This window comes from Motacilla alba, chromosome 3 (assembly GCF_015832195.1).
Source record: "Motacilla alba alba isolate MOTALB_02 chromosome 3, Motacilla_alba_V1.0_pri, whole genome shotgun sequence".
Taxonomy (NCBI): domain Eukaryota; kingdom Metazoa; phylum Chordata; class Aves; order Passeriformes; family Motacillidae; genus Motacilla; species Motacilla alba.
The window spans coordinates 77,137,838-77,154,294 of record NC_052018.1 but is presented as its reverse complement, the minus strand read 5'-3'; the positions used below and the strand labels follow the sequence as shown (position 1 = coordinate 77,154,294).

General features: G+C 37.4%; 1 protein-coding gene across 9 annotated transcripts in view; it reads left to right on the top strand.

Moving 5' to 3' along the window:
• The window catches only part of MAP3K4 (mitogen-activated protein kinase kinase kinase 4), an 83,329-nt gene that overhangs the window by 45,047 nt on the left and 21,825 nt on the right, over positions 1-16,457 (top strand). For 6 of the 9 annotated variants that reach the window (XR_005256165.1, XM_038130366.1, XM_038130361.1 and 3 more), the window contains exons 5-15: positions 562-708; positions 1,883-2,040; positions 2,353-2,469; positions 2,889-2,988; positions 3,073-3,156; positions 5,236-5,502; positions 7,277-7,426; positions 8,408-8,569; positions 10,963-11,096; positions 12,685-12,763; positions 14,806-14,884. Coding sequence is in view for 8 of the 9 variants with exons in the window: in XM_038130366.1 (XP_037986294.1) it covers positions 562-708; positions 1,883-2,040; positions 2,353-2,469; positions 2,889-2,988; positions 3,073-3,156; positions 5,236-5,502; positions 7,277-7,426; positions 8,408-8,569; positions 10,963-11,096; positions 12,685-12,763; positions 14,806-14,884 (1,477 nt within the window). In the remaining variant the exon portion in view is untranslated. The remainder of the gene's footprint in view (positions 1-561; positions 709-1,882; positions 2,041-2,352; positions 2,470-2,888; positions 2,989-3,072; positions 3,157-5,235; positions 5,503-7,276; positions 7,427-8,407; positions 8,570-10,962; positions 11,097-12,684; positions 12,764-14,805; positions 14,885-16,457) is intronic. The other 3 variants (XM_038130365.1, XM_038130360.1, XM_038130363.1) reach the window with 2 other exon arrangements.

Sequence of the window (16,457 nt, the reverse complement as noted above, 5' to 3'; positions counted from 1 at the left end):
AACTCTTCCAAAGGCAACCCCTTCTGCAGTTGAAAAGAGAGCTTTCCTCATGTTAGCTTTGCCCAGGGAAGCAACAAAACCCCACTAATTGTTTTCAGTCTGATACGGATTTTGGTATTGAGGGTGCCTGCCCATGAGATTGACAGTGAATTCACTGTAGTAAAACATGTCTCTGAGCATATGTTAAACACATTGCCTATTTTTCCTGACTTGCTTCCATTGAAAGTGGTGATTTTGTGACTGTGAGCCCTTTTGCCACTTTCTAAACTAATTTTCCAGTAAGCTGCTTGCTGTGGCATTGTGCAGGGAGTAAGTCTGAAACATCTGCCTCCATCTCCATTTGCATTGATGTGGCAAATAATGGGATTGCAATAATCCTGGAAAACTAGTGACATCTTTCCTGCAGATGTGTAGAGCAACTGTATTTGTTTCAAAAAGCTCTAGAAATAATTTAGTGGTAAACTAACGTGTTTAGACAAGCTGGGCTTCACTTTTTAGACAAGGAGTGAATTTAAGAGTAATGTCTTGACTGATGGCAGTTTTGGGGTTTTTCTCTTGCAGCTAGTAAGAGAGTGTAAAGAAGTTCTGAAGGGTGGACTCTTAATGAAGCAATATTACCAGTTCATGTTACGGGAAGTGTTAGATGACTTGCAAAAGATTGATTGCAACATTGATTCTTTTGAAGAGGATTTGCATAAAATGTTAATGGTAAGCTTCAAAAAGGAGCATCCAAGTAGGTGTATTGATCTGAATACTGCTAATAGAAATCTGTTATCCCTTTTAGGGATGGTTGCCTTTTTTTCCCCTACTTTGGTACAATTTTATTGTTTTAATGGATTTGTAAAGGTAACACAGAAGCCAGTGCTGTTTTAGCAAGACTGGGTTTTGTTCTGTGGTAGAGTATACTTGTAAATTGCCTGTATTTACCAAAAAGGGTTCATATATAGAACTGTAAATTCCCTAAGTTTGAACTAAGCTTTTAGTAACCTTTTTAATATTGAATAAAATATTATTTTTTACTAACATTGTATCTTTATCTATTGGCGCGGCATTAATGCATAATTGATATCTTAGTTTTAATGTGTATTCATTGTTGCAATTAGTTAAAGCAATCTTTTTAAGAAAAACACTTGGCCTCTGAAAGATAAGGGTTGGAACTAGATGATCCGTAAGGTCCCTTTCAACCCAAAATATTCCATGATTCTATGATCTTGGCATTTTTACAGTGTAGTCTGAAAATACCTAAAACCAATAGAAAATATCTTAACCATTTTTGAGGAGGGATGTTACGGATTATTGAACTGAAACAAAAGATAATTTTTTGCATTCAATATAATCCGTAAAGGCAGATGGTTAAAGAAAAATTGACCTTACCTGGATTTTTATATTGGCTTAAAACAATAGTAATGAAATAAAGGTGAGAGATGAAGCTTGATATAAAGGAACACTAAATGTAATGTAGAATCTCAGAAACCTTTTCGTAGCACTAACCCTTATCCAGGAGGATATGCTCGGATAAAACCTTTTGACGTAATCCAGTTAATAAAAGGTTTAGAGACTGTTTTTCAGCAGTTCAGGCTTTAAAATCTCTGGCTACTCTGGGTATTCACTAATAAAATGGTAAATAGCAGCACAGCAAGCAAGGTGGTCAGTATTTTCAGGAAGGTATTGTGGAGACATAGAACTTAATACTTGCTGAGCCATAAATTGCACCTTTTGTGTGAAAACATGGAGCTCATTTTCAGTTGGAGCAAATCAAAATTATTGCAGAAATACCTTCTAAAAATTGTATAATACTGAGTTTGTCTGTTGATGTGAGAAGTTCTAGTCCTTAACACCTTGTTTAACAATTTCTGTTTAAATGATCTGTGTCCTTGTTCAGGTTTACTTTGATTATATGCGAAGCTGGATCCAAATGCTGCAGCAGTTACCTCAAGCATCTCATAGTTTAAAAAATTTGTTAGAGGAAGAATGGAATTTCACCAAAGAAATAACTCCGTATATAAGAGGAGGTGAAGCTCAAGCTGGAAAGCTATTTTGGTAGGTTTTATTTAATTCCTCTGCTTATGGTGTTGTTTCATATCAGAAGGGTATTCAAGTCAGCAGTTGTTTGGGGTTCCCAGACGGGACTTCTTGAGATGTCATTAAGCAGCTGTTAGTCTTTGTGAATGTATGGATTATTGCAGTGGCTGTATGTGTAGGATGCAGTAGGTGTAGGTGGCTTCTGTGGGGCCCAAGGTGCTGCTTGTTTCTGTACATGGACTTGGAAACAGCTGTCTTGAGAATGAAGGAGTATAAGATGCCGTGCTGCATCAGTAAGACTCTGAAGTTCTACCATTTCTATTGCTACAGTGATATTGCAGGAATGCTGCTGAAGTCTACAGGAATATTTTTAGATTCTGGACTACAAGACAGTTGTGAAGAATTTTGGGCCAGTGCTGATGACAGTACTGCATCAGATGAAATCAGGTATTAAACCTTTTGGCTTAATAATAATAGAACACTTATAGATGTTTCTCTACCTCTGACAGATACATGATGTATTTTATTCCTTAGAGTGCAAACTTGGTAAATGCAGGGCTCCATAGACTGTATCACTGTACTTCTGTCTGCAGTAGTAATGAATCATCATTTTATTTTTTTTTTTTGAAGCCTAGTAAACTTCTCTTTAGTTCAGGTTATGAGAGGTCTTTATGTAATGAAATTTGAATTAGATTTTTATATTCTTAACAAAAATGTGCCTACGCAAGTTCAGTTTATTTGTCAGCAGCTTGCAAATACTTATGTTCTTCTTACTAACATATATGTAAATAATTATTTTCTAATGTCTGTGTAAGTGTAAAATGTTTTATTAAAGCATTGTCTTTTCATTTCTACCAATGTTTCAGGAGGTCTGTTATAGAGACCAGCAGAGCACTGAAAGAGCTGTTCCATGAAGCTAGAGAAAGGGCTTCCAAAGCTCTTGGTTTTGCTAAAATGCTGAGGAAGGTAATTTAACAGTCTCCTCTTATTTATATGCTTTAAAGAAATTAAGTCTGAAAGCATATTCCTTTGTTTTGTCATTATTTGTAGGACCTTGAAATAGCAGCAGAGTTTGCATTGTCAGCCCCTGTGCGAGATCTTCTGAATGCTCTGAAAACAAAAGAGTATGTGAAGGTAAATTCACATAGGTAATAAAGTTTAGAGGTATTAAAGTGAACTGAGTATGCTAAGCAAAATGTCAAATATTGGCATGCTCTAGTGTTTTAAGGGGACATCTGTATTTCAACATTTAAAGTGTTGTGTATTTAATATTGAATTGTGGTAGTCAAATTCTGTGCTTGTGCTTGTATGAGTGAGAATGCTAGTCTATGTTTTGGGAAATCAGTGCCTTAATTCCTCTTTTTTCCAAAGATTCTCTTTGTGACTGAGGAAAAACCTTTCTGTTTAAAACACTTAGTAGTGAGTGCTGTGAAATAAATGCTTGCAAATCTATAAGGTGAATGGATACATGTTTGAGTAGATAATCTCAGACTATAGATCTGTGTTTTGCTTTTATAAAGCAACAGTATTATAGTGGAGGTCTGCTTTAGCAAGCTTCCTAGAGAGTACTAAGGACATGAGAAATGCAGGGTCTGTGTTCTGTTCCAGAGTAACTGTTGCTAGAAAACTGCTTTACAGCAAAAGTAAGTTAATATCTTGGTGCTCTGTATTTACTGCAATGTAAAGTCCCACACTTGTGGTTTTGCAAAATTCCTTAAAAATTCCCTGGTCAACAAGTCTTTTTTGTAGTTGTTTGCTTTAAGAGTTCAAATGTATTTGGATTTGCTGTTCTATTTTGTCCTTCCATGCACTTAATTATTATATTAATTAATAATTTCAATATATTAAAATATATTAATATTAATTAATATATTTCACAGTTGAGATACAATGCACTAATTTTTTAATGACATAATTCTTGTTAGATTTATGTAAATGTTTGTTAAATACAGAAATTTGTTTAAGGGGACACAAACAAATTCATAGGAGAGAAGTTCATTAAGGATTGTAAGTAGATGGATAAAATAACTGGCTCAGCAGGGCCCTGGTCTGTGAATTGTTTGAGTTGGAAAATAGCCAGGGAAATCAGTATATGTTTATTTATAAAAAATATTGTCCCCCAAGTATGTAGTCTTGGCTGCTTCAAGACACCATATGAGTTTTAGTAGACCTTTGAAAGACTGTATCTTTTTCTTATGTGCATTTCTAGAAGAAAAAATTGTATCTTGAGTTTGACACACCTGTTATACGTGGGTTAAATGACACACATTTTGATAATGAACACTTTCTATATTGGCCCTCTAATATCATGTAGGGAGCTTGAATTTTTAACAGCCTTTTCAGGCCTTTTCAGGCAGATGCTCATTAGTTTTGGGAATCTAATGTAGCTTTAAGTAACAACCATCTAGTATTTTGTGTTGGCCTACAGATTATAGTCCTTCTAGTTATAAAATACGTCTGCCTAATGGTAGAAATGCTGAGTGTGGTGTTTTGTCTTAGCTTGATGACATCACACTCTGAAAAGAAAGAATTTAACTCCACCCTGAGTCAGTTACCTCATGTCAAGTCAGGATACTGGCTATTTTACATTCTGCTTCTGATGCTTAACTTGGTTGAAGTATTGCTGCCAGTGTGAGAGATATAATTTGGACTAGTTTTTAAGTAGTAGCAGTAGTATTTTATGAAAAGAGAATGCTCCAACTGGACTTATTCTGGCTTTTATGAAAGTAGAAGAATAATTGATACTTTTTTAGACAGATTTTTGTTTACTCATTGTCTTTTGTAGTCATTGAGACTTGTATGAATTCTGAAGAAATTTTTCTTTTAATACTCCACTCTTTGTTGACTAATTTACTTTTTAAAATATGTGTATATATATTGTATACTCGTGTATGCATACATACATAGTATATATGTGAAACTGGACTTCTTTTGTAACAAAATTCCTTTAGAAGAATATGTAGAAGGGTTGACTTGAAGTACATAGAAAGAAGTCACTGAAAATGGTGATCCAGTGGATTTCTAAAGTAATTATTTATAATGCATTTTGACTTTCAGTGCAAAAATAGCTGAAGGTATTGTTTTAATACATATGTTGTACAGCCCTTTAGGATGGAGATTCTTTCTGTTACTTAAATGATACTACCTATTTTATCTTTTTATTTGCCATAAAGACAATGAGAGTCACTCATTCAGTGTATTTCTTTTCTGCAGGTACAAATTCCTGGACTCGAGACTTTACAAGTGTTTGTACCAGGCAGTATTGCGGGGGAAAAGGCTGTGATTCTGCAGCTCCTCAATGCGGCTGCTGGGAAGGATTGCTCCAAGGATTCAGATGAGCTTACATATGAGGCCTACTTGCTAATGACCAAACACAGTGACAAAGCCCATGAATTAGATGACAGCTGGAGTGCGTGGGAGGGTCAGCCTGTCAAAGTAGTGCCACAGGTAGAAACTGTTGATACGCTGCGCACCATGCAGGTGGGTGTGGTCTTATTCTCCCACTGTTACCTCTACACTTCTATGAATGCTTATTCTATCAGATTAACTGGAGTGATTCAAGTGAAGCATGTGTCCTTTTATAGGTCATAAAAAGTTAAATTCAGGAATAAGTTTGATTCTTTGTTGTGTTAAATGCAAATATTAAATGGATTGTAGCATTTCCCGGCAGGATTGGTCTCTACAAATGTGCCTTTTTCAGAGTTGTACTTGTATAACAGTATGAAAAAAATAGAGATACTCTTAATGTCTAGTTGGGTGTTCAGAAGTGTGGATAAGACTTGAAAACAGAACATTAGGAAATCATCAGTCTCCAAGAACATGTGATGGTTGTGTGCTTTCCACACACTGAGGCATGAAACCAGTTGCTCTTGATTTTGGATGAATTGTGACATTTAATGTTAAATTTCTCTGGAAGTTACTGGATGTTTGACAGCTCTGCAGGAAGAAATGTTTCCAGTAATACTTTCCTTCTTCCCAAGCCAGCAGGGTTTCCCTGCCAGCAGTTCTGCTGTGCTCTGACAGCTGAGCCAGCTCCCTTCCCCTTGTGTTCTCATATCCTTAATGTTAAGCTATATGAATTTTCTTTTTGGTATGTCACGCAGTTCCTTGGATCCCTACCATAAATGGGCTGTACTGTCCAAGAAGAGAGTGACTTTCCATGTCACTGTGCCTGACCTTTGGCATTCAGAGGGTTCTGGCAATTACAGGCGGTTGAAAAAATCACTCCTCTACATACTGCTGCTTTTACTGTGCAAACATGTTGTTTCTTGTTTGCCTGTTGTTCGAATTGAACAATAAAAAAATAAAAATAGCAATAGATGAAAATTGGTTTCCAAATTGTTTCTTCCGTATGTAAGTGTACATAAAGCACTATGTGTGTGTGTTTGTATGTCTGTAACACTTACTAGGTTTTTTTAAAGCCAAGATTGAAAGATTGGGAAATAAAAAGTCCTTCTGAAAGATTCTGTCTTAAAAAAATGCATTTTGATTGCAAACTAGAGAAAATGTAAGGTATTAGTTAAGTACTCATCAAATGAAAGAATCTCCTCCACACTTAAAAGATTTTGAGCATGAAATTATTCTTTGGGGAGGAGATACTGAAAATCAGGATGAAATAGGTCTTGTTTTGTGAGTAACTTGTTGCAGGTGCATTGTCTGTAGTTTGAAATCAGCAGAGCTTAGTGTGGCAGCACCATCTGTGGCTGTATGCTGTTATAGACTTGTGCAATATCAGAGCTCTGATTTCCAAAACATATCATATATTGATAATTTTCAAATTTTGAGCAAATGCTGTGTGTTAAATCTTTATCTTTCTCTATTCAATAGTGGGCTTTTGTCCTGAAGTATGCCACGTTTCTTGGATAAAACCCCTTTATTTATGTGATGGTTGTTATTTCCATCTGCTTTAAGAAAATGTAATTATTTTTGCTTAGCTGTTGCTTTTTTTTTTTTAATATAGCTAATCTGAAAATAATTTAATGCAGTGTTTCCCATATTTTTGTGAAGTGAACAGGACCATATTCCCCATGAAAACTTACTATGGCATTTACCCTAATGGAACTTTGCCCACTAGATGAGAGTTTTAGTTGTCAGCATCAAACTTTTCTGTGTGAATTTAGATTTTAATGAATAGTGACTACAGGTCTTTCATATATTAGAATTTAAAAAATAACTGACTGGAAACTGGTGATAATAGATATATTTTTACAGAGATGATTCTCTTTACAAGAAGTACTGGTGTCTTGTATTCTAGGTTGATAACCTCCTCCTTGTAGTCATTCAGTCTGCCCACCTCGTGAGTCAGAGAAAAGCTTTCCAGCAGTCTATTGAAGGGCTCATATCACTGCACCAGGAACAGACATCCAGCCAACCAATCATTGCCAAAGCTCTACAGCAGCTAAAGGTAAGCAGGTTTGGAGATTATTTATCAAAACTGATGGGGCTTTGCTCACTGATAAGTAAAAAAGTGGAGGAAGATTTGATTGCAAAGCTTATGGCCTATTCTGCAATTGTAAGTTATGTGGTAGTCCTCGATGGACTTTACTTTCAGTACAATTTCCACTCTGTTTTTGCAAATGACTTGTGAGTGTGTTTTTGAGCTATATTGGTGTAATGATTTCTGCATTGGGCAATTGGGAAACAAGTCCATAATGCAGATGAAATACCATAGCAACAGAGTGGCAGCAATATTGAATTGAAAGAAAGTGTATGATTTTCTAAAACCAAGTTCTGTCAAAATCAATGATCTGCAACAGACAGCTTTTCTTCCTATATTTGAAAATGCAAAGTGGGTAGTCTCTTTGTCTGTTTTCTCTTGGATTTGGTGTGGAGTTTTAAATCTTTCTTTGCTTACTTTGTGGGTGTGGTGTGCTTTTTTGTTTGTTTGTTTTGCTTTTGTTTGATGAGTGTTTTCTTTGGTGGGTTTGGTTTGTTTGTTTGTTGGGCTTTAAGTGGCAGTATCAAGTCCCTGCATTCAATAGAGGCTGTGTCCAGATACCAAGGTGAAAATAGAACCAAAGGCTTGATCACGCTATAGATAGTAGAACTAATTTTCTCCTTTCTTGTCTGTCTGGTTTTGGTTGGATGTTTTTGTTTGGTTTGTGTTTTTTTTGTTGGTTCCCTGATCACTCTTTTGCTGTCTTTGTTTTTAAAGTTAATCACATGCAAGCGAACTTTATTATAATACTTGAGTTAATTACAGGACTTGCTTCATGCAATTGCTGGAAAATGTTTGTTTTTTCAAGACTGAATGAATTTTTGTGGCATTATAGTACCTTTTCATTTAAAATAATGTGATTGTTAGATTCATGTTTTCCTCATATTCTACAATTGACGAGACTAAGTAGTATTTTGCTGCCCCCCATCCCTTTTTGTTGTTACTCAGAATGATGCATTACAGCTATGCAATAAGATAAGCAGTGCCATTGATAGAGTTGATCACATGTTCACATCTGAGTTTGATGCTGAAGTTGATGAATCTGAATCTGCCACTTTGCAGCAATACTACCGGGAAGCCATGATTCAGGGTTATAATTTTGGGTTTGAGGTAAGGAAACAAAACCAATTGAAATTTCTGGTTTTGTATTGGTGCAAATAAGGTAACTAATAACTGAGGAAATAAAAGCATTTATGGAATTATTGAATCATTTAGGTTGTATTATGCTTAATTGATTTAGCATAATCAGTTCCAACTGTTAACTTGCTCCCATCAGGTCTACTACTGAACTGTGTCTACATCTACACATCTTTTAAATAATTCCAGGGATGGGGACTCAGCCACTTCCTGTGGCCTGTTCTAATGCCTGACCACTCTACCAGTGAAGAAACTGTTCCTAATATCCAATCTAAACCACCCCTGTCTCAATTTAAGGCTGTTTTTTCTTGTCCTAACACTTTTTACTTGGGAGAAGAGACTGACACCCACCTCACTAAAACCTCCTTTCAGGTTGTTGTAGAAAGCAATAAGGTTGCACCTGAGCCTCCTTTTCTCCAGGCTAAAACAACCCCACCTTCCCGAGCTGCTCCTCACAAGACTTGAGCTCCAGCTTTGTTGTGCTTCCCTGGACTTGCTCCAACACCTCAGTGTCTTTCTTGTAGTGAGGTGCCTAACACAGTATTTGAGGTACAACCTCAGCAGTACCCCAGTCCTGCTGGCCACACTATTGCTGATACAGGCCAGGATGCCATTGGCCTTCTGGGCCCCCTGGGCACACACTGGAACATGTCCAGCCAGTTATCAGCCAGCTCCCTCAAGTCTTTTTACCCCAGGCAACTTTACAGTCACTTTCCCCCCAGCTTGTAGTCCTGCCAAGTGCAGTACTTGGCATTTGGCCATGTTGAACCTCACACCATTGGCTTTGGTCCAGCAGTCCAGCCTGTTCAGATCCCTCTGCAGGGCCGTCCTGCCCTCCAGCAGATCAACATTCCCACTCGACTTGGTGTCATCTGTGAATTGACTGAGGGTGCTCTTGATCCCCTGGTCCAGATCATTGATAAAGACATAAAACAGGACTGGCCCCAAAACTGAGTCCTGGGGAACCCCAATAGTGACTGGCTGCCAACGGGGTGTAGCACCACTCCTTAGGCCTGTCCTCCTGCCAGTTTTTTACACGGCAAACGGTGAACCTCTGTCCGGACCATGAGCAGCCACCTTCTGCAGTAGAATGCTGTGGAAAACAATGTCAAAAGCTTTACTAAAATACAGGTAGATGACATCCACAACCTTTCCCTGATCCACTTCTTATGTAATGAGGTCAGGTCAATCAAGTAGGACCTGCTTTTCACAAACTTGTGCTGGCTGGGCCTAATCTCCTAGTTGTCCTGACTGGATGATCCATAACCTTTAGACTGACAGGTCTTTTGTTTTCTGGATCCTCCTTGCAGTCCTTCATGTAGATGAGCCTCACATTTGGTAATTTCTAGTGAACTGTGACTTCCCGATTTTAACAGAACGTCATAAAAAATGTGTTGCCTCAGAAATTTTACTTGAGAATAATTGAAAAGCAAGAGATGAATCTGATAAATCTGTTAAATTAGCAATGCCTGGAAATCTGAAAAGCTTTTAAGAACTTGATGATTTCAGGTGTAGTCTTGTAAGCTCTGCTGCTTGGCAGCATTTTAAATGATATGAATAATTAAGGTTGGGAAAGACCTCCAAGATCAAGTCCAGCCTTCAACTGAGTGGCACCATGCTCACTAAACCATATCACAAAGGGTCATATTTACTCATTTTTATAGAACTTCCAAGGATGGAAGGTCACTCCACCACTCTGTGGTTTAACTTACCTTCTCACCATTTTTCAACCTAGAATAGCATAACACTGTAACATGAGACATTCCTTCAGAGTTTGTGGTGGTTCTTGGATGCAAAACAAGCTTTTGAGTGCTTGCATTAGAGTGCAGGCATTCAAAATGTTATGTTCAGATGCTTTAACTGTTTTGCTATTTGATTCCTCTGGTCTTTTAAAATTTTTTAAAGATTGTGTCATAGCCTAATGTGCTTCTAGGGTAGTCTTATGAGAAATAGCTGGTATTTCTTTGATTTTTAAATGCACATAGATAACTTTTTTATCCCCTAATGTTACTGCAATTTGACTAAAAATAAACACTGCCTTGCAGTTCAGTCTCTGGTTACAGAATCAAGTGTTTATGTAGGATGTTTCTTTAATGCTGTGTACACTGTTAAACATCAGCACATGCCTGATGCACACAGCAAAATGCAGTGTGGCTCAGTACTGCCTCTCACTGTATCATGTTTTGTATCATACTTTTCTTGATTAATTTTTTGTCTATAAGTAGGCAACTGCTTGCATAAAATAATTTTGTCTAAGAACAGGATGTGACTGTTACCATACTGTAGAGTTTTGTTAGCTTGCAAATACTCCAGTGGATATTGCTCTTCTTATTAATATGTGAAAAGTAATCTTTAGTTTCTTACAGTACCATAAAGAAGTTGTTCGTCTGATGTCTGGAGAATTCAGGCAGAAAATTGGAGACAAATATATCAATTTTGCCAGAAAATGGATGAATTATGTGCTAACAAAATGTGAGAGTGGCCGAGGCACTCGACCCAGGTAACAGCCAACTTGTTACTGCCATGGTGGTTTTTGGTAGAACTGAGAGGTTGGGCTCAAAAAATTGGAGTAAATGAAGTGACATCTGACTGGTGGCCAGTCACTAGAGTATTCCTCAGGGCTCAATTTTAGGGCCAGTTTTTTTCAATGTTTTTATCAGTGACCTGGATACAGGAGTTGTGTGCATACTAAATAAGTTTGCCATACTAAATTAGGAGAAGATATTAATTCCCTCAAAGGCACAGAGATCGTACAGAGAGAACTTGATAGTTTATGAGGGCTGGGCAATAACCAACTTTACGAAATTTAACAAGGGCAAGTGCCAGATTTTGCACCTGGGGTGCTGTAACTCTGGGTATCCATGTAGATCAGAGGCCAAGAGATTGGAGTGCAGCCATTCAGAAAGGGACCCTGGGGTTCTTGTTGATTGTAAGCTTTGAGTCAGCAATGTGCCCAGGTAGTGAAAGGGGACAACTCTATCCTGGGGTGCCTTAGGCACAACAGATCTAAACAGCTAGGTGGAGTGATTGTACCACCGTGTTCAGCATTGGTGCAACCTCACCTCGAGTACTGTGTGCACTTTTGGGCTCCTTAATCTAAGAAGGACATAAAAGTATTGCAGCAGGAAAGGCAGTGAAGATGGTGAAAGGACTAAAGGAGAAGATGTAATGAGAAGTAATTAAGGATGCTAAGTTTGCTCAGCTAAGGGAAGAGGAAAATGAGTTGCTATCTGCAACTTCTTTATGTCTTCTCTCTGGTGACCGCACAAGAGAAAATAGCTTAAAAATGGCTTAAAATCTGCATTTGGGGAGTTTCGGATTGGTATTAGGAAAAAGTTCTTCACCGAGAGGTGGTCAAACACTGGAAGAAGCTCCCCAGAAAAATGGTCATGGCCCACGACTGCTGGTGTTCAAGAACCATTTGGACTGTGCTCTTAACTTCTGTGTTGCCCTTTGTGGAGTCAGAAGTTCAGTTCTGATGATCTGTGTGTGCCTTTTCCAACTCAGGATATCCTGTGATTCTATTTGTATTTTGTAGGTTGCAGCTGCTAGTTTAAGTAGGTCAAAGAGGGAGGCAGTGGGGGACAGCAGGTGGCTGAGGGCACAACTCATTCCAGCCAAGTTACTTATTCTACTTTGCCAGTCTAGGCCATGACTGATGCCCAGTCATTACTAATCAGATAGTCATGAAGTCTTTAGTATCCTTTCAGTCTTGTATCAGAAAGGAGACTTCAGGCAGGGGTTGTAGTGGTTTGGCTTGTTGCTCTGAAACAAATGATGGTTGAGTTGTTGATACTGTTTGGAAGATAGCATGTTATAGATGTAGATACATAGCATGGCCTGCTCATCTTATTTGGCAGTGTCCTTGCTAAAATCAGTCTTTGTCCAAATATAACTGGATAAAAGGTACAATTTTTACATTTTATGTATTAGTCTGTTTTTTCTTTTTTTAATTAGGATTTTACCATATTTTGTAGAGGAGAAATAATTAACTGTTGTTTACTGTTCTTGGATGTAATTGAAACTCTTAATGATAGCTTTAGCCAAAGACCATTTCATTTTCTGTCTTTTCTTTTTCTTTTACATAGATGGGCAACTCAAGGTTTTGATTTTCTTCAAGCCATTGAGCCAGCATTTATTTCAGCTCTCCCAGAAGATGACTTCTTGGTATGGATAAGTTTTTCTGCTGATGTTTATTTATAAATGCTATCAGTGAAGCGATCAGTATGTGTTTTTCAGGGATACTTTTTATAAAACAATATCTGAGCATGGATGCTGTTCTGAAACAATTGCTGTTATATATCACTGTTGATGCTGCTATCTCTTCTGTTTGTTAGATTCTGTAAAGAGTAGATTTGTGACCATTGCCAGTAATGGTTTCAGTTTGCTGACAATTGCTAGTACTGTCTTGGGAGGCCACCTTATCTTGGGTCTTGAAAAGTTGACAGCAGCTTTCTACAGAGATTTATAGTTGTGATAATCAATTTCTAAATTTAAGTTTCTGAGGCTTAACTAACACTCAAAGTTCATCTATGGATATGAATACAAAATCCCTGTCATTTAAAGATTTTTTAATTTTCAAGTAGTTCCAACATGAAACAGACTTTAGAACATCTTTCTTTTGTTTTTATTATGAAAAAAATACCAGTAGACTAGAGCTGGCTTTTTGTCTGCTCTACTTTCCTCCTTTTCCTGTTCTGAGAATTTATTTCTCATCTTGGTGCAATACTACAGAGAAGTGAAAGCACAGTGGCCACAAAATAGCAGAATGTGAGTGTTAGCACCTCTTGATTTTTACTTATTTCAAGATGTGTTATGAAATGCCAACCACATTATTCTTGCATAATCCAGAAAATACATGGCTTAGACTTTTTTCACATGTATTTTTATCAGGAGCTCTCTAGTAAATTATGTGCTAGTCTTGTTAGTTTGTGTTGCTGGGAAAGGGTTGTCTGCCTTAATGACAGAGTTAAACTGTTATTTGGAATACACTGATACTTTAGCTTTAGGAAGTAGCCCCTTAAATTCTTCTGCTTTGACACAGTTTCTGAAACAGACTTTGAGCAACTAAGGGGGAAAAAAAGGGGGAAGCCCAAAACCTTAACTGCATTTTTGAACTGTTTTTTCTTTCTTAAATTGGATTTCAGTTTTGGAGATCATCACTTGAAGCCACTTTGATTAATCTGTATAGCACTGGTCACAGTATTTTACCTAGAAATGGCAATATCAATCCTGATCTCTCAGATACTACACCATGTCATGGAAGAATGATGGTCTGTATTTAGACCTCTGCATTTCAAGATGAAATTCTAGCTCAGTCTGCATCGGTAAAATATGCCAGTCTCAAGCTCAATGCTTCTTTAGTTTTATGATTATGTTTTTTCTTAGTCCTTGAAGTTCCTGGTCTTCACTAAGTTTTTGAATTTCTGGAAAAAATTTTGGTTACACTGAGTAAAATGGCAAATAGAAGTGACCTTCATAGCAGCTTTACCAAACAACATAATTATACTACTTTGTGAAGATGCATTATATTCCTGGTGTTCTGACATGTAAAATGAACCACAGGAAGATTTAACAGCTTATTCAGGATTACATACCCATTGAATAGTACACCTAATAATTTGTCTCAGATTGTCTGAGGCCCAGTTCAGTGATTTTAACTTTTAAAATCCCTTTCATGAAAGTTTTGATAGCTTCAAAAGAGGGTAGATAAGGAAAGTGCATTTCTTTTAATATGCAGGGCTTAATATTTTTTGTTGTAACAGAATTTCATCTTGAGATTCAGGCCACCATATTCTCACTCAATTTTTTTAGTTTTCTTCTTGGATGAGGAGAGGGAGAGCAGAAAATGTTGTTACAGCTTTTTTCAGGAAATGTGATTTAAATTATATTAACAATGAACATTAAGTTCCAATACCTTTATATTTTGAAATGTTCTTTATGATATGCTACTGTTCAGTTCTTACAGTTATGCAATTTGGACAAGGACAAAAGGCAAGACAAAGCTAAGACTTCTAGCTTTAAAAAAATCGGTTAAGTCAAAATGCTAATGTGGATTCAGAAGTTTAATAGAATGGGTAGAATAGAAGGGTGTTTATCTGACAGATTACAAACTTGAACAATGTAATTTTGTTACTGTGAGCTTTGTCATATGACCATCAACCTTCTTGTAACATAACATCACAGCTTTTTATGTTTTTCTTTCCTAGAGTTTACAAGCTCTGATGAATGAGTGCATTGGCCATGTTATTGGAAAACCTCACAGTCCTGTTACAGGTTTGTACCTTGGTAAGGCAGAAGTTACCGGCATTTGTTCTACAGGAGCTTTGCTGCTGCTGTTACAGAATTTTGATTGTAAAGTGCTTTTAAAATGTGCGAAATACCAATAAAAGTATTTTCAATCTATTTGTGATTGCTGATGTGAAACCATTATTCCCTGATAAGGTGTAAATATGTGGTAGTTTTACCCAAGAAATTTCAAAGCTTTACGGATTCTTTCCTCTCATTTTATCCTTCCTGTGAAGTCCTGCAAATCTTACAGGAAAGGGCTGTGTTGTTTAAAGCTTGGGTAAAGAAGTGATTTTAACTCTAAGAAGGCACTTACAGCTCCTTCTCCCAAACTTTCATTGTGGCGCTGCAGTTATTTACGCTTTGGCACTGCAGATGTTTTTGCTTCTAGTGGACTTTATATTATCAAGTACACATGAGTTATACATGGGAGCTGTGCAAAACAGTTCTCTGCTATAAAATATGGCATAATGTAAAATACATCTTTATAGATATAAATGCTGATATCATTAGAGTGAAACAACATATTTGATGATGCATCTTGAGAAAATAATGTTTTGTCTCCTGTGTGTGCCTTTTACTCATTTCTTTCTCAGCAGTGTTTCTGTCTTCCTCATCTCAACTCCATTGACTCGTTTACTTTTCAAAATACTTTGTCATCTTTTTTCTCTTTCTCCTGATGCCCACATCTTGGGTGGGCTTGATGGTAGAAGACATGAGGGGAGGGTAATCTGCCCCCAGTAGAGGAGGTTTTCCGGTTTTTCAGGAAAGCTTGTTTTGATATCATTTTGATGAGAAAATCTTATAGCTGACAAACCTTTTGCAGTGAAAGTTAGTCAAAGAAACATAGTCTAAAATCAAATTTAGTTAAATTCTGTACAGTGATTTAAAACCTGTACATTCACTTTCAGTACTGCTGTTGAGAGGGCGGCCTGTTTTAGGTGAATCACCAGCATGACAAATTATTGAAACTCTTATAAATGCTGTTGCAGACACTGCAGATCACACAAACTAAATTGCTTGTCAGCTTTTGTCTCAGAGGCGTGGGGAGGAGGTGACACAGATAAGTGGTGCAGACTTCAATGGCAGTCTGAAACTTTAATACATGTGAAATTTAACATAGACTGTATCTGGCTGCAGATACTGCAGATACCCACTCCTGTCTCCTGATCACAAGAAAAAGAAGACTTCCTAGTTACATTTGTGTACCACTTTGAAGGACTTAAACTCACTGTGGTCTTTACTCCTTTTCCTTAAGCTGAGAATTGTGCTCATGCTGCTGCCTCTAGACACATAGCTGTGTATCTGCTGGTGTTTTAGCCTGTCTTTTTGCTTTGTGAAACAGCTGATGTCTGCCTGGGTGGGGCAGGAGCTGCCTTCTGGGTCTCCTGCTAGTGTATTTGCCAGTTACAGGAGGACAATCAACATCTGGCCCTGCCATCTTTTGCTTGCCCTAGTAGTGCAAACAAGGCAGAAACAGCTACTGAGAGGAACCTAGCCTGGCAGAAAGTACTGACTTTTGTTTTGGTGGGCAACCAGCTGTCTTGAGATGTGACTGCCACAGTATTTTTCT